Below are 21,975 nucleotides of genomic sequence, written 5' to 3' on the forward strand. Positions count from 1 at the left end.
TTGTTTTGGGAGGACATATGAGGTGTACAATCTGATGAATGTAATAATAAAAGCATTCTACAGTATGTTCAAGTGCTGCACAAAAAATGTTTTCGGGAATCAATACAAACAGGTTTTTTTTTTTTTTTTTTTCAGCACATGACTCAGCTTTTCCCTCATCACATGAACAAGCATAAAGCAAATGCAAACGACCTGTCAATGTGGGTACCTGTTTACACAAAATGCCTTTTCCTTTCGGTTTCCTTTCAGCTGTAGGAAGCCCATCCCTCTGATTAGAGTGAGAGGACAGAACTATTCAACTTCCTACATAAACAAAGAGCAGCTGATGAGGATTTAAGGAGGGGGTTTTTATGTATGTGCATGGAAGGAGACATTGGTGGGTTTTTTTTTTTTAAAAAAGAGAACAGAAGACATTTAAGTGGAACACAATTCTCTACAGACTGAATGACGACGTAAAAGAAAATATCTGGTGTGGTTTTAAAGAAAGTTTCCGTAGAAAAGTATTTCACAGCTGACGGGTTTTAAAAGGGGAAATGGACAGTGATTTTGTCTCTGTTAACCGTTATTCTGACACAACTGCCATTGTTTTCACAGGTAATTTTTTTTGTTTATCAATACATGGTATAGGCATATTTAGTGTTTTATGCATGCTTTTGTAAATGTTTGTACTGTGTAGCTTTAGAAACCAATCACACTGCTGTTGTTTTTAATGCATGGTGCAAAAACACATGCAAGCAAAGTGTATTCAAGTGCCATTTATTTTAAATCGCATTCAAAGCAAGTATCCAGTGCACATCAACATGTATACAATATATTGTCAGTCTCTGCTCTAATTCATCCCAAAGGTGTTCTATCAGGTTGAGGTCAGAACTCTGTGCAGGCCAGTCAAGTTCCTCCACCCCAACGTCACTCATCAATATCTTTATGGATTTTGCTTTGTGCACTGGTGTGCAGTCATGTTGGAACAGGAAGGGGCCATCCCCAAACTGTTCCCACAAAGTTGGGGCCATGAAATTATCCAAAATGTCTTGGTATGCCGATGCCTTAAGAGTTCATTTCACTAGAACTAAGGGGCCGAGCCCAACTCCTGAATAAAAAAGCCCCACACCCTAATCCCCCTTCCACCAAATGATTCAAACCAGTGCACAAAGCAAGGTCCATAAAAGACATGGATGAGCGAGTTTGGGGTGGAGGAACTTGACTGACCTCAACCCAATAGAACACCCTTGGGATGAATTAGAACTATGGTTGCCACCTCATCCCTTTAAACCCGAACACATATGAATTACACAGGTTCTGTGGCTGATTAAGGTGGTAATTAAACTCACTTGGTGCCTTATCTGCATTTAATTAGCCTCAGAACCTGTGTAATTCATATGTGTTCGGGTTTAAAGGGATGAGGTGGCAACTCTAATTAGAACGGAGACTGCGAGTCAGGCCAACATCAGTGCCTGACCTCACAAATGCACTTCTGGAAGAATGGTCACAAACCTTGTGGAGAGCCTTCCCAGAAGAGTTGAAGCTGTTCTAGCTTCAAAGAGTGGGTCAACTCAATATTGAACCCTACGGACTAAGATTGGGATGACATTAAAGTCCATGTGAGTGTAAATCAGGCGTCCCAATACTTTTGGACAATATAGTGTATGTTTTAGAGCGCCACAATATAGATCTGACCCATTGTGATGCACTGCATTAACAAAAATGCTATAGGTCTGTTAAAGTTATTGTAAAGGCAGAAGGTGTTTTATCTTATTGCATTCTATGTATTTAAGATTTAAAACAAAAAATCTTCTGTGTGCAGCAGCCCCCCTAATACTTACCTGAGGTCCATCTCGATCCAGCGCTGTTGTACGAGAGACTCGGCTGTTCAAGACTCCCCTCCTTATTGGCTGAGACAGCAGCGTGGCGCCATTGGCTCACTGACTTTGACAGCAGCGGGAGCCAATGAGAGAAAGGGGGCTGGGCAGCGGCTTGTTTATTTTGTTTTTAAAAGCAGTGGTCTCCAAACTGCAGCCCAGGGGCTGGATGCGGCCCTTTGCTCACCTTTATCTGACCTATTACTGACACCTGGATATTTTCTACTCCCACTGCCAGTCTGGCCCCCCTAAGTTCTGAACAACAGTAAAGTCGCCTCTTGTTTAGAAAGTTTGGAGACCTCTGGTTTAAAGGGTAAGTTCACCTTTCAGGAAGAAATAATAAATGCACATACTTTTGTAGATAAAATTGTGCATTCATCAAGTCTGTCTACCAAGGTGTCCCGCACATCCGCACCAATTTTAAATGTGAGGCTGCAAGAACCCCCATCCACTGTCACAAGAAATGGGGTGCTGGAAAACTTACATGGCACGCCCTAAATAAGTGTGTAACCTGTTCCATTAAATATTGTAGTTTTGACCATTGGTTCATTGTTTTGTCATTTCACTTTTAACACCATCAGAGCGGATATATTTTAAATAGGGACACTTACTGTAAAGTATCATGCAATTAGTGACATCATAGCTGTTGCTGCAAATCATTCCACTTTGCAAAACTGACTTCTTCATTTCCCAAGCACATGTATGCAAATGACAAGCCCATACTCTGAGTCAGTGTTTGGGCAGCTTGCATCCCACATTGCAATGCCAGGAGTTCAGCAACCTTTGCAAATTTTAGGAAAGCTTCTTGTTACATGGACATTTATGGGTTTCTAGCACATGGGCAGCAGTGAGAAGAGGCCTGGGTGGCTGCAGGTAAACGTTGCAGAGGAATGCCAGAGGGCTTTCTTCCAGAATTTACTAAGTAAGTAACTGAGAAGGAAAAGAGTGGGTTACATCTGCACAGTGTAAGGGGATAGGCAAAGGTAAGGAAGTTGCTTTTTGAAAATGTTTCTTACACTTAAAGCAGTATTAAATCCAAGCGCAAACCTTTATTATATTTTAGCTTACCCATTCTTAGATGTGATGGCTATATTCATTTTCTTACTTAGATGTTCTTCTATTTTCATCTGGTAGTCCATCCATTCTGTTTTCCAAAAGCACAAACTCTCAAGCAAAAATTTATCGGTTTTCATGGATGGGAGAAACCAATTAACACTGGCATGGCTTAAAATGATGAGAATTTATTTATTCATGAAAAACCTATTATTTAAAAAAAAAAAAAAAAAAATATATGTTTGCCGTAACTGAAAGTGTGAGCTAAATCTAATACATGTTCAACACTACTCTAACCCCCCCCCCCCCCCAGACTGACAATGCTGCTGTCTGATTTGCCTCCTGTGCTTGTTCCTCCAGAGTTTTGTCTCACGGCCTACCTGAGTATTGTTGCTGACCAAATCCATCCCTTTATGACTACAGTGTACCCATCGTCTGATGGCTACTTCCAACAGGATAATGCACCATGTCACAAAGCTCAAATCATCTCACCACTGGTTTATTGAACATGCCAATGAGTTCACTGTACTCCAATGGCCTCCACAGTCACCAGATTTCAAACCAATAGAGCACCTTTGGGATGTGGTGGAACGGGAGATTTGCATCATGGATGTGCAGCCAACAAATCTCCAGCAACTGCGTGATGTTTCCAACACTTTGTTGAATCTATGCCACAAAGAATTAAGGCAGTTCTGAAGGCAAAAAGGGGGGGGGGGGGGTAGTAGCAAGGTGGTACCTAATAAAGTGGCGCGTGTGTGTGTGTGTGTGTGTGTGTGTGTGTGTGTGTGTGTGTGTGTGTGTATATATATGTATATATTTATTAGTGGGGACAGAAAGTATTCAGACCCCCTTAAATTTTTCACTCTGTTGTGAACTGAAATATCACATGGTCCTAAATATTCAGACCCTTTGCTGTGACACTCATATATTCAACTCAGGTGCTGTCCATTTCTTCTGATCATCCTTGAGATGGTTCTACACCTTCATTTGCGTGCAGCTGTGTTCGATTTATACTGATTGGACTTGATTAGGAAAGCCACACACCAGTCTATATAAGACCTTACAGCTCACAGTGCATGTCAGAGCAAATGAGAATCATGAGGTCAAAGGAACTGCCTGAAGAGCTCAGAGACAGAATTGTGGCAAGGCACAAATTTGGCCAAGGTTACAAAAAAATTTCTGCTGCACTTAAGGTTCCTAAGAGCACAGTGGCCTCCATAATCCTTAAATGGAAGACGTTTGGGACGACCAGAACCCTTCCTAGAGCTGACCGTCCAGCCAAACTCGGCTATCAGGGGAGAAGAGCCTTGGTGAGAGAGGTAAAGAAGAACCCAAAGATCACTGTGGCTGAGCTCCAGAGATGCAGTCAGGAGATGGGAGAAAGTTGTAGGAAGTCGACCATCACTGCAGCCCTCCACCAGTCAGGGCTTTATGGCAGAGTGGCCCGACGGAAGCCTCTCCTCAGTGCAAGACACATGAAAGCCCGCTTGGAGTTTGCTAAAAAAAAAAAAACACAACACCTGAAGGACTCCAAGATGGTGGGAAATAAGATTCTCTGGTCTGATGAGACCAAGATAGAACGTTTTGGCTTTATGTGTGGAGAAAACCAGGCACTGCTCATCACCTGTCCAATACAGTCCCAACAGTGAAGCATGGTGGCAGCATCATGCTGTGGGGGTGTTTTTCAGCTGCAGGAACAGGACGACTGGTTGCAATCGAGGGAAAGATGAATGTGGCCAAGTACAGGAATATCCTGGAAGAAAACCTTCTCCAGAGTGCTCAGGACCTCTGACTGGGCCGAAGGTTTACCTTCCAACAAGACAATGACCCTAAGCCCACAGCTAAAATAACGAAGGAGTGGCTTCACAACAACTCCGTGACTGTTCTTGAATGGACCAGCCAGAGCCCTGACTTAAACCCAATTGAGCATCTCTGGAGAGACCTAAAAATGGCTGTCCACCAACGTTTACCATGCAACCTGACAGAAATGGAGAGGATCTGCAAGGAGGAATGGCAGAGGATCCCCAAATCCAGGTGTGAAAAACTTGTTGCGTCTTTCTCAAAAAGACTCGTGGCTGTATAAGATCAAAAGGGTGCTTCGACTAAATACTGAGCAAAGGGTCTGAATACTTAGGACCATGTGATATTTCAGTTTTTCTTTTTTAATAAATCTGCAAAAATGTCAACAATTCTGTGTTTTTCTGTCAATATGGGGTGCTGTGTATACATTAATGAGGGAAAAAAAATGAATGAGTTAATTAATGAGTGAAAAATGTAAGGGGGTCTGAATACTTTCCGTCCCCACTGTATATATTATTATTTTCATGTGTCAAGACTGAAGATATTACACTTTGCTTCAATGTAAAATAGTGAGTGTACAGCTTTTATAACAGTATACATTCCCCTAAAAAAAACTCAACACACAGCCATTAATGTCTAAACCACTGGCAACAAAAGTGAGTACACCCCTAAGTGAAAATGTCCAAATTGGGCCCAATTACCCATTTTCCCTCCGGTGTCATGTGACTCATTAGTGTTACAAGGTCTCAGGTGTGGGTGGGGAGCAGGTGTGTTAAATTTGGTGTGATTGCTGTCACTCTCTCATACTGGTCACTGGAAGTTTAACATGGCACCTAATGGCAAAGAACTCTCTGAGTATCTGAAAAAAAAAAAAGAATTGTTGCTCTACATAAAGAGGGCCTAGGCTATAACAAGATTGCCAAGACCCTGAAACTGAGCTGCAGCACGGTGGCCAAGACCATACAGCCGTTTTAACAGGACAAGTTCCACATATAACAGGCCTCGCCATGGTCAACCAAGGAAGTTGAGTGCACGTGCTCAGCGTCATATCCAGAGGTTGTCTTTGGGAAATAGACATATGAGTACTGCCAGCATTGCTGCAGAGGTTGAAGGGGTGGGGAGTCAGCCTGTCAGTGCTCAGACCATACGCTGCACACTGCATCAAATTGGTTTGCATGGCTGTCGTCCCAGAAGGAAGCCTCTTCTAAAGATTATGCACAAGAAAGCCCGCAAACAGTTCGCTAAAGGTAAGCAGGCTAAGGACATGGATTACTGGAACCATGTCCTGTGGTCTGATGAGACCAAAATAAACTTATTTGGTTCAGATGGTGTCAAGCGTGTGTGGTGGCAACCAGGTGAGGAGTACAAAGCCAAGTGTGTCCTACCTACAGTCAAGCATGGTGGTGGGTGTGTCATGGTCCAGGGCTGCATGAGGGCACTGAGGAGCTACAGTTCGTTAAGGGAACCATGAATGCCAACATGTACTGTGACATACTGAAGCAGAGCATGATTCCCTCCTTTTGGAGACTGAGCTGCAGGGCAGTATTCCAACATAACGACCCCAAACACACCTCCAAAACTACCACTGCCTTGCTAAAGAAGCTGAGGATAAAGGTGGTGGACTGGCCAAGCATGTCTCCAGACCTAAACCCTATTGAGCATCTGTGGGGTATCCTCAAACGGAAGGTGGAGGCGCGTAAGGTCTCTAACATCCACCAGCTCCGTGATGTCATCATGGAGGAGTGGAAGAGGACTCCAGTGGCAACCTGCGAAGCTCTGGTGAACTCCATGCTCAAGAGGATTAAGGCAGTGCTGGAAAATAATGGACACACAAAATATTGACACTTTTGGCCCAATTTGAACATTTTTACTTAGGGGTGTACTCACTTTTTTGTTGCCAGCGGTTTAGACATTAATGGCTGTGTGAGTTATTTTGAGGGGACAGCAAATTTACACAGTTATACAAGCTGTACACTCACTACTTTACATTGCAGCAAAGTGTAATTTCTTCAGTGTTGTCACATGAAAAGATATAATAAAATATTTACAAAAATGTCAGGGAGTTTACTCACTTTTGTGAGATACTGTATTATATTCGGGTAAAATAAGTATTGAACACGTCACCATTTATCTAGGTAAATATATTTCTAAAGGTGCAATTGACATTAAATTTTCACCACGTGTCGGTAACAACCCATGCAGTCCATACATCCAAATAAGTTCAGAAATTAAGTTCTATGGAATGACACAGGAAAAAAGTATTGAATACGCTAACTGAAAGTTATTAAATACTTTTTTTGGTAAAATATGACAGCTTCAAGATGCCGCCTGTATGGAGAAACTAGTCGCAAGCATTGCTCAGGTGCAGTGTCGCCAACCTACTAGACTGAAATTTACTGACCTGACACCCACAATTTACTGGCACAATCACGTTTTTACTGACATTTCCAAAAGTTACAAAATTACAGTTTTTGTGCAAATTTCTGTATTTTGGCTACAAACAAGTACAATATGCAATCTGCAATGTTATTAAGGTAGATATTAAGGCAAAAAAAAAAATTTCTTTTATTTTTGATATAGTAAGTGGCTCAGGGACAGGACTCGGGAGGGCAAGAAATTAGAATGGTCAGGTACACACACACACACACACACACACACACACGAAATGGACTCTCACAGTGACACTGACAGCAGTGTGCAGCAGCACAGATCACGACAGGACACATCCCCTCCTGAGTCACAGTGACAGTCTCTCTCCACACCAGATGGTCCCTTTAGTCCAAATAGCACTGACAGTCCTGCTACCGGCTTGCCTTGCTCCGGGCCTGCAGACCCGCACATAAGGCTTCAGCCACTCTTGGCTCCTTTGCAACATGACATGCTCAGGCACTGCCTCTGCCAGAACTGTCCCCCACCAGCACCGCTCGAACGCACTGTGGAAGGCACTCAGATGGTCTCAGCTGACTCCTGGCCAGAGTGGAACATCCGCAGTTCCGTGCCAAGCATCACAGCCATATTTTTTACTGGCAACCTTTCCCTTTTACCGGCTGGAGAAAAGTGGCTTTTTTTTTTTTTTTCTGTCTGCCAGTAAAAATGTTGACGGTTGGCAACACTGCTCAGGTGTGAGATTATATAATTCTCTCTCCCTTTCTCTCTCTTTCTCCATTCTTCCACGCAAACAGTCTTCAAATCTTGAAGGTTCCATGATCCCCTTCTATGAACTCTGATCTTTTTGTTCTTTCTATAGACTTTTTTTTGTTTTCTATTGGATTCAAGTCAGGTAATTGGCTGGGTCATTCTAGCAGCTTTATTTATTTATTTGTTTTTAAAACCAATTGAAAGTTTCATTGGCTTTGTGTTTTGGGATCATTGCTTTATTGAAATGTCCACCCTTGTTTCATTTTCATTATCCTGGTAGATGGCAGCAGATTTTTATCAAGAATATCTTGGTAAGTTGTTTTTTTTTTTTTTTTTCCCTCTCTTTCTCCTTCTGACTCTTAATTCTTTTTCTCTTGTACACATCCTTCCCATTTGAGGTGTATAACGTTTGATCATACTGGTCTACTCCATGTTTTGTTGTCTTTTATAGAGTTGCATGCATCTGCCCCTGAAGAGTGGTATTATCCACGAAACGTGTCAGGCTTTTAGGATGCATTCTCATGCCTACTGATAGGAACCTACTTGGACTCATTATCTACAACCAAATGATTATACTGTGTTTCTTACCATTGATTACACTGCATAGTGCCATTTTAGATGACCTGTACATATATGAATTTGCAATAATTCATTTTATCCAGATTTAATCTCTTGTCAATTTTATATGCCATCCCTTTGATATGTAATGTATTCATGAGGTCAATACCGTGTGTGTATACATATTAAACCTTTTCTACTATGTGTATCATTGTTCTGTATTATCAGACTCAATATGCCAATGAAATCTATTTTCTAATCATCTCACCCCCACAAATCAATAGCCTCATTTAAAATCCTACCTTCCTTTTTTCTAATACCTGAACCAAGGATGGAGGCTCGCACACACCGTGTGCTTCATTTAAAGTCCCCCCCCCCCCCCCATTATTCTACATGGTGTGTATTATGCAGGGGCATACCTAGAGCATTTGGTACCCGGGGCAGATCCTATAGCTGACACATCCTCTTCACTGATCATGCCTGTACACACTAATCCGCCTTCACATCTGTAGGCACTCAGCCCACCCACACACCTGTACGTAGTCGGGGCCCCCCCTCATACCTGTACGCAGGCTGGGCCCCCCTCATACCTGTATGCACTCAGCTGCCTCCCCCTCATCTGTATTTATGTCAGGCCCCCCACGCCCGATGTGAGCTCAATGACACAGAGCAGTAGCAGCTGCTGACTTGCATGACCACAGAGAGCCAGCACAGCCACCGGTCACCCCCCCCCCTGCACCCGCCACTGCCTTGTCGGGGGTCTGATAGTCGGGGCTCTGATAGCCGGCCCGACACCTCCCTGCAATGTGTGACAGGCTCTAAATGTTGTGTAGCAAACTTTAAAAGGAGCTTCAACATGTTTTTTCTTCAGCAATGGAGTCTTGGGTGGTGAGCATGCATACAGGCCATGGCGGTTGGGTGCATTACTTCCACAAGTGGTTCTTGGCCAACTCTTTTGAGAATTCGTTTTACTCATCTGTCAGAAATATTGCGAGAAGCACCTGGTCGTGGCCAGTTTATGGTGAAATGATCTTTCCACTTCTGGATTATGACCCCAACAGTGCTCACTAGAACATTCAGAAGTTTAGAAATCCTTCTGTAACCCATGCCCTTGGTATGTTTTGCAACAATAAGGTTGTGAAGGTCTTAAGAGTGCTTTGCATTTACCCATCATGAGATGTTTCTTATGTGACACCTTGGTAATGAAACGCCCTTTTTATAGGCCATCGGTTGAGACTGAACCAGCCATGTTAATTTGCACTGACAAGGGGCAGGATTGCTTTCTAATTACTGATAGCTTGTGTATTGGCTTTCCATGCCTTTTTATAGCACCTCCTCTTTCTTCATGAGTTCAATACTTTTTCCCTGTGTCATTCCATGTTATTACACATAACTTCATTTCTCAACTAATTTGTTTTGGTTTATGGTATAGAACTGCATGGGTTGTTACTGACGTGTTGAATATTTCATGTCAATAGCACCTTTAGAAATATATTAAGAGAAAAATGGTATGTATTGTAACTTGGGGGACAGGTAGCAGGTACAAAAGCTCCCTGTAAAAAGCAGGCTTTCAGGCACAGATACCAGAACAAGTGCAGTAGTGACAAACAGTGACGTGTTTTAATGGTGATATTTACAAGTCTATAGAGGTGCTGTTTAGTGTTCAGAAAAAAACAAACAGAACAAAAGAGCCAAACAAAAACCTAGCCGTGTCTCCGCTCTAACTATACATTATGCAGGCCCTAACTACCAGGCTGAGCAAGCCTACCGCTTGTCAGATTCCACATAAACTGCTTAACAGCTTTTACCAACCTTTTTGCTCTCACAGATCAGCATTGCCTGTTTCCCAGGCAGAGAGCAAAGGCTGTCTGCTCAGGTGAGCTTAAATTAGCCTGGGGGAGAGGACCAAGACCCGAACTGGACCATAGATCCAGAGATCCCTGAACGTGTATATAAGAGGAGCCTGGGAGATGTATAAACCCCGAACAGGTTTTTTCCTAGCTCTCTCTGGGACGCTCTGCTACAGATCCCCCCCCCCCCCTGTTTCAACCCCAGGGTTGGAACACCTGTAGCCCAATAGGAGTGAACACAGGACAGGGCATCTACATTCCCCATCTCAACACCTGGCCTGTGTTTTACAGTGAAGGAATAATCCTGTAGAGCCAAAAACCACCGGTTTACCCGTCTATTAGTCTCCTTCTTTTGGGCCATCCATTTCAGGGGAGCGTGGTCGGTTATTAACTCAAACTGGCGCCCTAACAAATAGTACTTGAGTTCATCCACGGTCCTCTTTTTGGCTAAACATTTATTTTCAATGACTGCATACTTTTTCTCATGGCCATTGAGCTTTCTGCTTAGGTACACAACAGGGTGTTCTTCCCCATTGTATACCTGTGATAGTACTGCCCCAATACCAACATCAGATAAATTTGTCTGAACCAAAAAAATCTTTGGAGAAATCGGGGGAGTACAGTACTGGCTGTGCACAAGGAGCCTTCTTTAGGACTTGAAAAGATTCCTCTCCTACTGAGGACCATTTCACCATTACAGAGTCTTTCCCTTTCGTAAGGTCTGTCAGTGGGGCAGCTATAGTTGCAAAATTTGGGATAAATCTTCTATAATACCCTGCAATGCCAAGAAAGGCCTTGACCTGCTTCTTGTTTGTAGGACGTGGCCACTCCGCTTCTATTTTACTCACTTGAGGTTTTATGACACCACAGACAATAGTGTAGCCCAAATACTTGGCTTCCTCTAGACCAATGGCATAATTTTTTGGATTTGCCGTAAAATCTTCTTTGAAGAGGGAATCAAGGACAGCCTAGACACGGGGCAAGTGAGACTCCCAGTCAGTGCTATGTACCACTATGTCATCTAGACTGTCATCTAGGCTGCTGCATATCGTCGGTGGGGTCTTAGGGTCCTGTCCATGGCCCTCTGAAATGTCGGGGGTGCATTTTGCAACCCAAAAGGCATTTTTTATTTTTATATTGGAAGGAACCCTCCAGGGTCACAAATGCAGTCTTCTCTTTGGCGCTACCAGTCAGGGGTATTTGCCAATAACCTTTTGTCAAGTCCAAAGTGGTCAGATAGCGAGCCTTGCCAAGTCGATCTATAAGTTCGTCCACTTTGGGCAGTGGGTACGTGTCAAACTTTGTCACTGCATTAAGCTTCCTGAAGTCGTTACAGAACCTTCAAGTGCCATCTGGTTTTGGGACTAACACGATGGGGCTAGACCAGTCACTATTGGATTCCTCAATGACATCTAGCTTCAACATTCTTTTAACTTCATAGCTGATGTCCTTTCTCCTCGCTTCAGGAATTCGGTACGGTTTAAACTTGACACGGACCCCAGATTCAGTAACAATATCATGCTGAACTGCTGAAGTCGTACCAGGTAAATCTGAAAATTTCTCTATATACCTTATCAGGAACTCTCTAGCTTCCTGTTTTTGGGAATATGACCGGGTGTCTGGAATCGTGACCTCAGGGATCAGAGGGGACTCTGCACCCTTAGGCGTTACCACCTCGCAGTTAACACCAGTCTATCCTTCCAGGGTTTTAACAGGTTTATGTGGTAAATCTGTTCGGGCTTCCTTTTTCCTGGTTGATATACCTGTAATTGGCCTCCCCAACTCTTTCAATTACTTTAAAGGGACCCTGCCACTTAGCCAGGAACTTGCTCTCAACAGTGGGAACTAACAGCAGGACCCTGTCACCAGGTGAGAAAACACAGAGTTGGGCCCCCCTGTTATATATCCTCTGTTGAGCTGCTTGGGCCTGCAGTAAGTGTTCTTTTACCATCGGCATGATTGCTGCAATCCTGTCCTGCATTTGAGTGATATGCTCACTGACACTTTTATGGGGTGTCTGCTCCCCCTCCCAAGTTTCTTTGGCTATGTCTAAAAATCCCCAAGGGTGTCTCTCATAAAGAAACTCAAAGAGTACCCAGTAGAGGACTGGAGAACCTCCCTGATGGCAAACAGAGTATGGTATCTGGAGGTCCGTTTTTTTTTTTTTTTTTTGCTTAATGTCTTATTGAAGCGTTCCACCAAGCCATCCGTTTGAGGATGGTACACCGAGGTTCGCAATTGCGTCACCTTAAATAAATAACTTGCACAGCTCCCTAGTTATTCGTGACATAAATGGGGTGCCCTGGTCTGTAAGGACTTCTTTAGGGATGCCAACATGACTGAACACCATAAACTGCTCTTTGGCAATGTTTTTAGCAGACGAGGTGCATAAGGGAACTGCCTCTGGGTAACGAGTAGCATAATCCATGATTACAAGGATATGCTGATGACCCCGGGCAGACTTGGGGAGTGGACCCACAAGGTCCATGGCAATCCTCCCAAAGGACACTTCAAAAAATGGGCAAGGGCGCTAAAGGACTTCGGTAGTGGGGCTGACATCTGACACACAGGACAGGATTGACAATTCTCTATCTTTCTGTATCCCGGGCCAGTAAAACCTGCGCAACACCCTTTCACTAGTTTTCTCAACCCCTAAATGGCCTCCTAGCAATTGCCCATGGGCAAGTTCCAACACCACTCGTCTGTATGGCTTAGGGACCACCAACTGTTCAACCACTTCATCATTCTTTTTACATACACGATACAATAAATCCTCATTGCTGCTGAAATAAGGAAAACAGGGCCTGTCCCCTGGTTCGACAGGTACACCATTAATCACTATTACATTTTCCCAGGCCTTGGCAAGGGTTGGGTCTTTTCTCTGCTCAGTACCAAAATTTTCCTTTGTGGGGACTTCTTCAGGCTCCTCCAGCTATCCTGCCATAACTCAAAGGAAAACCCGGGGAGCCCTGAGAGGAGTCCCTTGAACCCACATTGTCAGTAGTGGCCAGGGGTTCTGGCTCTGCCACTGAGTCAGCTACTGCGACCGGGTTGGGGCGATCCCACAGTTACCAAAACTTAGGGAAGTCCCTACCAACGATGACCTCCTGCACCAAGTGGGGCACAAGTTTGACCGGATGGGTCACTGTACCTAAGCCAGTTTTAAACTGAACAGTGGCTATAGGATACTCGCGGGTATCCCCATGTACACAGATCACAGCATGAAAATTCAGTTTCAACCATCTCAGCTGTAACCAAAGTTACTAGACTTCCAGCAAGGCCGTAATAGGCTTATTAACAGTCATTTGGCACATGTGTTTTCCCATATTTATCGCTGCAGTGCAGGAAACAGCAGCAAACGTAGACTGCCTTCTAATGGATCACACTGCATTTGTTCATCTGTCAATGAACAGTTTGCTGCAACATGTCCCAGTTCTTGGCAACGAAAACACCTGATGTTTCCCCAGTTTGGTTTGCTGACAGGCAGTGACTTCCCTTATTTGGGGTGCCAAACTTCAGTCCTGGCACCAAAAATCATCCCCCCTATTTCCTTGCCATGCTTACCACCCACTTCCCCTCAAACAGTCTTACCGGTTGCCTGGGGAGACCATGGCTTTGGGTGGAAAGTCCGTGCGGCTGTAGGGGTGGTGACCAGGCTCTCTGCAGCAAAGTACCTTTCAACGAGTTCCACCAGGTTGTCTGCTGAGTTGGGGTCTCCTTGACTCACCCACTTCTGCAGGGGAATTGGTAGTGACCTCAGGAACCGGTCCATGACCACATGCTCCACTATTTGTGGCCCAGACAGGGACTCCAGCTGTAGCCGTTTCCTCACCAGGTGAATTGGGTCTAACATCTGCGATCTTGGGGGGCCTCTCGTCTTGGAAGAACCAGCTGTGCTCAAACTGCCAAGGTGACACCAAGTCGCGCCAGGATTTCCCACTTGACCTTTTCATAGTCTCCCGCTTCTGCTGACTCCAAATCATAGGAGGCCTTCTGCGATTCTCCAGAAAGCAAGGGAGTGATCAGTCCTGCCCACTGGGTTTTAGGCCAACCTTCCCTCTCAGCGGTCCATTCAAACTTTAGCAGAAAGGCCTCTGGATCATCATCTGCAGTCATCTTAGAAAGAAAGCAACCCACATGGATGGCTGTGGGCTTGTCTCCAACATCATCAACTTTAGCAGGTGACCATTGTGCTAATGTCTCCACAACCTCAGTCAAGGTTTTCCTATCTGCTTTTGCATCAGTGGCTAGCTGTTCAAACAGCTTCTGCAAATGCTCCTGTACAGCACCAATCTGTTGGCACAGAGCCTTGGTTTGCTCCTGTGCGATAGCATTGGCTTGCTGTTGTGCAGCGTTTTGAATAACACCAATTGTTTTTTTAAATATTGATTTTATTAAGTTTTCCAACACAGACATAGGTACTGGCCTTTTAAGTAGTAACTTACTACATCTGCCTGCATTCTCCACCATATGTAACCTGGGGGACAGGTAGCAGGTACCAAAGCTCCCTGTGATAAGCAGGCTTTCAGGCACAGATACCAGAACAAGTGCAGTAGTGACAAACAGTGACGTGTTTAATGGTGATATTTACAAGTCTATATAGGTGCTGTACAGTGTTCAGAAAAAAAAACAGAACAAAATAGCCAAACACCTAGCCGTGTGTCGGCTCCAACTATACATTATGCAAGCCCTAACTACCAGGCTGAGCAAGCCTACCGCTTGTCAGTTTCCACATAAACTGCTTAACAGCTTTTTACCAACCTTTTTTGCTCTCGATCAGCGTTGTCTGTTTCCCAGGCAAAGAGCAAAGGCTGTCTGCTCAGGTGAGCTTAAATTAGCCTGGGGGAGAGGACCAAGACCCGAACTGGACCATAGATCAGAGATCCCTGAACGTATATAAGAGGAGCCTGGGAGATGTATAAACCCCGAACAGGATTTTTCCTGGCTGTCTCTGGGACGCTCTGCTACATTATGTATGTGTGTATATAATATATAATAAATATGTGTGTGTGTGTGTGTGTGTGTGTATGTGTGTGTGTGTGTGTATATATATATATATATATATATATATATATATATATATATATATATATATATATATATATATATATATATATATATATATATATATAAATGTGTGTGTATAATATAGTGGGGACGGAAAGTATTCAAGTGATATTTCAGTTTTTTCTTTTTTAATAAATCTGCAAAAATGTCAACAATTCTGTGTTTTTCTGTCAATATGGATGTTTTTTTTAAAAGGCTTCCGTCTTGCCACTCTACCCCATAGCCCAGACATATGAAAAATACAGGAGATTGTTGTCACATATACCACACAGCCAGTACTTTCCAGATATTCCTGCAGGTCCTTTAATGTTGCTGTAGGACTCCTTTACAGCCTCCCTGACCCGTTTTTTTTTTTTTTCTTCTCGTCTTTTCATCAATTTTGGAGTGACGTCCAGATCTTGGTAATGTCACTCTTGTGCCATATTTTCTCCTCCTTAATGATGACTGTCTTCACTGTGTTCCATGGTATATCCAATGCCTTGGAAATTCTTTTGTACCCTTCTGACTGATACCTTTTTACCTTTTTAACAATGAGATCCCTTTGATGCTTTGGAAGCTCACTGCAGACCATGGGTTTTGCTGTAGGATATGACTAAGAAAGTCAAGAAAGACCACCTAGAACAGCTGAACTTTATTTGGGGTTGACCAGAGGCACTCTAAATGATGGCAGCAGTGTACTGACTCCTATTTAACATCAGTTTGACTGTGATTGCTTAATTCTGAACACAGCTACACCCCCAGTTATAAGAGGGTGTGCACACTTATGCAACCACCATTTTATTTATTTTTACTTCCCCCTCCCTAAAAGATTTCAGTTTGCTTTTCAACTGAGTTGTACAGTTTACAGGTCACATTAAAGATGGAAAAAAATTTCTCCAAATGATTTTCTTTGTCTCTATTTTTTGTACATCACAGAAACCTGACATTTTAACAGGGGTGTGTAGATCTTTTTATAGTGTGTGTGTGTGTGTGTGTGTGTGTGTGTGTGTGTGTATATGTATGTATATATATATATATATATATATATATATATATATATATATATATATATATATATATATATATATATATATATATATATATATATATATATATATATATATATATATAATTTAGTAATGGCAGCAGTCTGTGACTTATAACGGGACAGCGATGGTGTGGCAGGCAATCTGCCACTGATACTTTTGTGGGAACTGGCTAACTGCCACTGACCTCTCCGGTGACACTAATACAATGATTAGTGCGAATAATATACATTATACTAATGACACTGGCTAAGAAGGGGTTAACATTGCGGTGCTAGCGGCTGAGGAAAGGGTTAAAAGTGACTAAAAAGTGCCGCTAGTGCTTTGCGGGCGCTTTGGTAGCGGTGCCTATTGATTTCAATGGCAGGGGCGGTTTAGGAGTGCTGTATACACCGCTTCTGCACCGCCCCAAAGATGTTGCTTGCAGGACTTTTTTTCCTGCCCTGCAAGCGCACCGCTCCAGTGTGAAAGCACTGGGGCTTTCACACTGGGGCTGCAGAAGAGGCAGTTTACAGGCATTTTTCAGTAGCTATTTTTAGTGCTAAAACCCGTCAGTGTGAAAATAGACTAAGTGATGTGCAGGGTTTTTATTCCTTGCTTTGAAGAGAAGCAAAAAACAGGACATCCCTGCTATCAGTAAAGAGCTCTGTTTTTGGATACACAAGGCACTCTCCTGTCACTCGCTTTGCCAATCGGAGGATTCCAGCAATAAATAATTGCCAGGGAACCGGAGATGGGCATGTGCTGGGGCCAGTGACCCCTCCCCCCCACCCTGAAATGCAAAATCGTTTGTGTATATGTGATTCTGCGCAGCCGGCCTGCACTGTAGCAGTAAAATTACAGTACTTGGTTGGCAAGTGGTTATTTTCTACTGAGCGCTGTAACTCTACTGTCAGAATGCATTTACGGTAGTGGTGAAACAAAACTAGGATGGTAGAGGAGGGGTGAAGGAGAATAAATGGGACTTGTAGAATAATTTATTACAGAAGGGACAGTCATTTTGGACAGCTATCATTGGGGCCTTTTAAAAGTGTTGGCGCACATAACGACAGTCCCAGTTAACCTGCATGCAGGATAGGTATGGTGTAGTCTCAGGACAGGTGCAAATTAGATCTGGATCAGATGCGGTAAACAGTTGGTATAATGTAGTATAAGTGCAGTCTAGATTTGGAATAGGTGCGGTATAGCATACAGTATGGATCGGGTACACTTGATGTTCTGCTCTTAGTGGCTCAGTCTCTATTAGCAACTAGTAAATGGACCTCTAAAGTCCCTGTGATGCTGCGGTGACCTCTCACTGTAGAAGTGGGGGCCCCCTTGGTATCTCCCCGAAGGCCTCCAGTAATAAGCAGAGGGTGAGTGGATGTTGTAGTCTCTATGTGGCAGCAGTGAAGGTGCTGTGATGTGGGGGTCTCAGACTTGGATTTCCACTGATATTCCATTCTCCCACTGGCAGGTCAATATTCAGACAGACAAGACATTTCTTGAACTCCCTTGGTGCCCAGAGGAAGAACTTTCCTTGGTAGTTTTAATAATAATTTCTCACTTCTCCTACTGCACAGTGCTTATTGGGATCTGTATTGTATTGAGATTTGTGGATTCTGACTGACATAGAAGTATATGAACTTGCTTGGCTTTAGCGCTTCCCCTCTTGGCCGGAGAAGAATGGTGCAGCATAACATCAGCAGTATCTCAGAGAAGAATAAAAAGGCAATATCTCCTTCTCCATATTACTGTAGCTCGGCACCTGGCTACATGTTTTATACACATTAGCAAATACAAGTGTGTGTGTGTGTGTGTGTGTGTGTGTGTGTGTATGTCTCCAAAATGTTTATTTTCTGCTAGAATTTTATAGACACTGAGACCATTCTAGTGCACGACACTGACCGTATTTTCTACTCAAAGTTAAAGGTCAATAAGCCTATATAGATACATTAGTATTTGAGCATCTTCTCAAATGTGTATTCTCCTAAAAGCAAGATCTTACTGTTAAAGTTACATGTTGCATGTTTAAAGAGGAGCTCCAGGCTCCTTCAGAATAAATTAAGTCATCCGCTACAAATACTTTAGCTGCTGACTTTTAATATTAGGACACTTGCCTGTCTACTAATCCAGCGGTGTGCTCACCCGAGCCGATTTTTTTTTTTTTTTTTTTTTTTCCAGTCGGGTCCTTACGCTGCCATGGTTAAGCCACTCTAACCTGTATATACCATCAGCACTGCCTCCTGTTGTAGTATCCCCATCTGTGTGTGATTTATAAAAATATATGCTGCAAATACCTCATTTCACTGCCGAGATTGCGATCACATGACTGGCCAGCTTTCTCCTTTTCTTAGCTGGGAGATGCAGTGGGCGGGGCTGAGATTCCTCTGCTGATGTTAGTCTGGAGGGGAGGAGGAGAGAGCTGGCTGGTCATGTGATCACAATCTCGGCTCTTAAATGAGGTATTTACAGAATTTATATTTATCATTCACAGAGGGGGACACTGCAATAGGAGGCAGTGTTGATGGTGTATACAGGTTGGTGTTATGAGAGCAGCAGGGGGGGGAGGGGCAGCTCACACACAGACAGAGGGGAGGGGGGAGGAGGACACAGGAGCAGATAGCAGGCTGCTGACAGAGGCACGTAAACTGACCACGGTGTCTAGTCTCAGAAGCCATGATACACCGTGGTCAGTTTACTGAGGGATGGGGAGAAACTGTCAGGATCAGCCAGGTTGTTTTAGGTGTTACAGGAGGCCAAATGACACAGGCTAAGCACTGTGTCATATAACATGCTTTAAAGGAGCAGGATCCATTTGTTAACCCAAAAAAGCAAAAACAAAAAAAAAGACTCTTTAAGTGAAACCAGCAGTCAAGCCTTGCAACTTCAGTCAGTTTCCTACTGCGCATGGGCGAAGCACGCTGCACTATGTGAATAGGTTGGCAGCAATGGAAGAAATAGGGGGACGAACTTCCATCTCAATTCACTGCGGAGAGAGGGCAGACAAGCAGAGCTCCCCCCTTTTGGGTGGAGCTCCACTTTTGCAAGTTTCATCTCATCTTAAATGGGGGAGTAGGACCCCTTCATAATGGCCATAGCAGACATGTAAATCTCGGGCCCCATTCATAATGGCCACAGATCAGAAGGTTAAAGACCAGATACCTTACCAGCAGAGTCCATTAAAGATATGAGAAATTGTCAGGGTGTTTACCTGCTTCCAAAATCTAAAATATCCGTTTTGGGCAAACTAATCCTTTTTTAAGTTCAAGAAAAGAGATTTGTCTTTTAATATCAACTTGATGAAAAAAAGACACATCGGATAAAGAAAGTATTTGTTGAAGGGGCAGGTTTGTAACATTGAAGACATCCCCCCCCCCCCCCCCCCAAGGTTCAACCTTGAAAGGTGATATAATAGTAAAAACAAAGAATGTATGTATATGAAAACCAAAAACCTGAATATTTTTATTTGTGGTTGCCCCAAAAGCATTTATGCACCATGAACTAGTTAAGAAACTTGTGATCAGAAGGCAAAAAGGTGTAGTCCAGGATTTAAAGGTATTAAGGCTGCAGTAGAGGGTGAAAAAAATTATGGAAAAATAAGGAGTGGGGAGGCTAAGAGGGAAAAAATTAAGGAGAATAGTAATCAAGCATTCCACCAATGTGGACGCCTATAACAAAGTTCAGTCAACTAGAGTAAACCTTTGAGCACATTGCTGTGGATGCCCATTTATGCAGTAGCAGTCTGTAACGTGAAGCCCTGGGGGAAAGGATATTTACCAATTACAAGAGATTTTGAGAAATCGCCTCTTCCAGCTGAAAATTGGAAGGAAGAGGGTTTTTTTCCAGGCAATTTTTACTAACATCAACAAAGTGGCTTGTGTAACCATACTAAATTAATGAATATTGAAACCAGAATTTCTGTGTAATAATAAAACACTGATGGTTGCTTACTATTATAAACAGGGAAGCAAGCTAAGCAAAGTAAAAGCGATGTATAGAAGAGCTCTGTCAGACTGCTGATTTTTGCCTCTTCGCTCACGTGCTTCTCTGTTTTAATGCTTGGCAGATATGTTAGCACTTTTAACTCAATCTCCATGCAATATTTCTGTCAAACTCCAAACCATTTCTTTTTTGGCATAGTTTATTCTTTAATATAAGCACTTAGAATTTAACACACATTCAAATGCAGCCAACATGTAACAAAAATACTAATGCAAAATCCAATAAAGTAATTTTAGACAAATGTATCTGCAAATGTTCTAATGGGTGCTTACAGTAAGTCCTTTCCAGATGTTAAAATTACCTGAATTTGTAAGCAGGGGATTAATTGGCATAAATCTATTCTATATAAGGAGTTTTTCTTCCCCCTTCTTTTTTTTTTTTTTTTTTTTTGCACATCATCAGATACAGTTCTTTTAAAAGCCTCTTCCTTATTTATATAAATGTAAAAAGCTTTGAAGTAAGATAAGATAGGAATCCAGAAATTAGTGTGTGTGTATAGATGTGAGTTGCATGTGTCCATAAAGCAAAAGGTTGGTGTGTGCTGGTTCCACTGAGTCTCCACAATTCATGGATTCATACATACAGCAAATGATGAGTGCTTCTAGTCCAAGCAAGTTTAAATATTCCAAAAGTAGGATGCAATGCAGAAGAAATCAGGTAATTGGCCATATAATATGATAGATGGGCAGCCACCATATGACCGGTTTATCTGAAGTGCTGCTGGGTCTTGAAGATTTGAGATTCTTCTCATACCCTCTCAAAGCACCATCAATCTATTGGGAAGAGTGACACACATCTTAGGAAAATAATCCACCAGATTGTAGAAGCAGAATGAAAAATAAAGACAACCCTACATGAAAAGGCCCAAGCAATTGCTGTGTGTGTGTGTGTGTGTGTGTGTGTGTGTGTGTGTGTGTGTGTGTGTGTGTGTGTGTGTGTGTATCTCACAAAAGTGATTACACCCCTCACATTTTTTGTAAATATTTTATTATATCTTTTCATGTGACAACACTGAAGAAATTACACTTTGCTACAATGTAAATTTGTGAGTGTACAGTTTGTATGTACATTTGCCGTCCCCTCCAAAATAACTCAACCCACAGCCATTAATATCTAAACCGCTGGCAACAAAAGTGAGTACACCCCTAAGTACAAATGTCCAAATTGGGCCCAATTAGCCATTTCCCCTCCACGATGTCATGTGACTCGTTAGTGTTACAAGGTCTCAGGTGTGAATACGGAGCAGGTGTGGTTAATTTGTGTTATTGCTCTCACTCTCTCATACTGGTCACTGAAAGTTCAACATGGCACCTCGTGGCAAAGAACTCTCTGAGGATCTGAAAAAAAAATAGCTCTACAGGCTATAAGAAGCGTGCCATTATCCTGAAACTGAGCTGCAGCAAGACCATACAGCAGTTTAACAGGATGGGTTCCACTCAGAACAGGCCTCGCCATGATCGACCAAAGATGTTAAGTGCATGTGCTCAGCGTCATATCCAGAGATTGTTTTTGGAAAATAGACGTATGAGTGCTGCCAGCATTGTTGCGGAGGTTGAAGGGGTAGGGGGTCAGCCTGTCAGTGCTCAGACCATATTCTGCACTCTGCATCAAATTGGTCTGCATGGCAGTTGTCCCAGAAGGAAG

The 21,975-nt window shown here is 43.0% G+C and overlaps 1 protein-coding gene across 1 annotated transcript in view; it reads left to right on the plus strand.

Annotated features, from left to right (window-relative positions):
* The first annotated feature begins 226 nt into the window (after positions 1 to 226).
* The window catches only part of LOC141103514 (uncharacterized), a 693,174-nt gene continuing 671,425 nt past the window's right edge, over positions 227 to 21,975 (plus strand). The window contains exon 1 of the mRNA XM_073593189.1: positions 227 to 594. Coding sequence (XP_073449290.1) covers positions 534 to 594 — 61 coding nt within the window. The 5' untranslated portion in view covers positions 227 to 533. The remainder of the gene's footprint in view (positions 595 to 21,975) is intronic.

This window comes from Aquarana catesbeiana, linkage group LG07, assembly GCF_042186555.1.
Source record: "Aquarana catesbeiana isolate 2022-GZ linkage group LG07, ASM4218655v1, whole genome shotgun sequence".
Classification (NCBI taxonomy): Eukaryota; Metazoa; Chordata; class Amphibia; order Anura; family Ranidae; genus Aquarana; species Aquarana catesbeiana.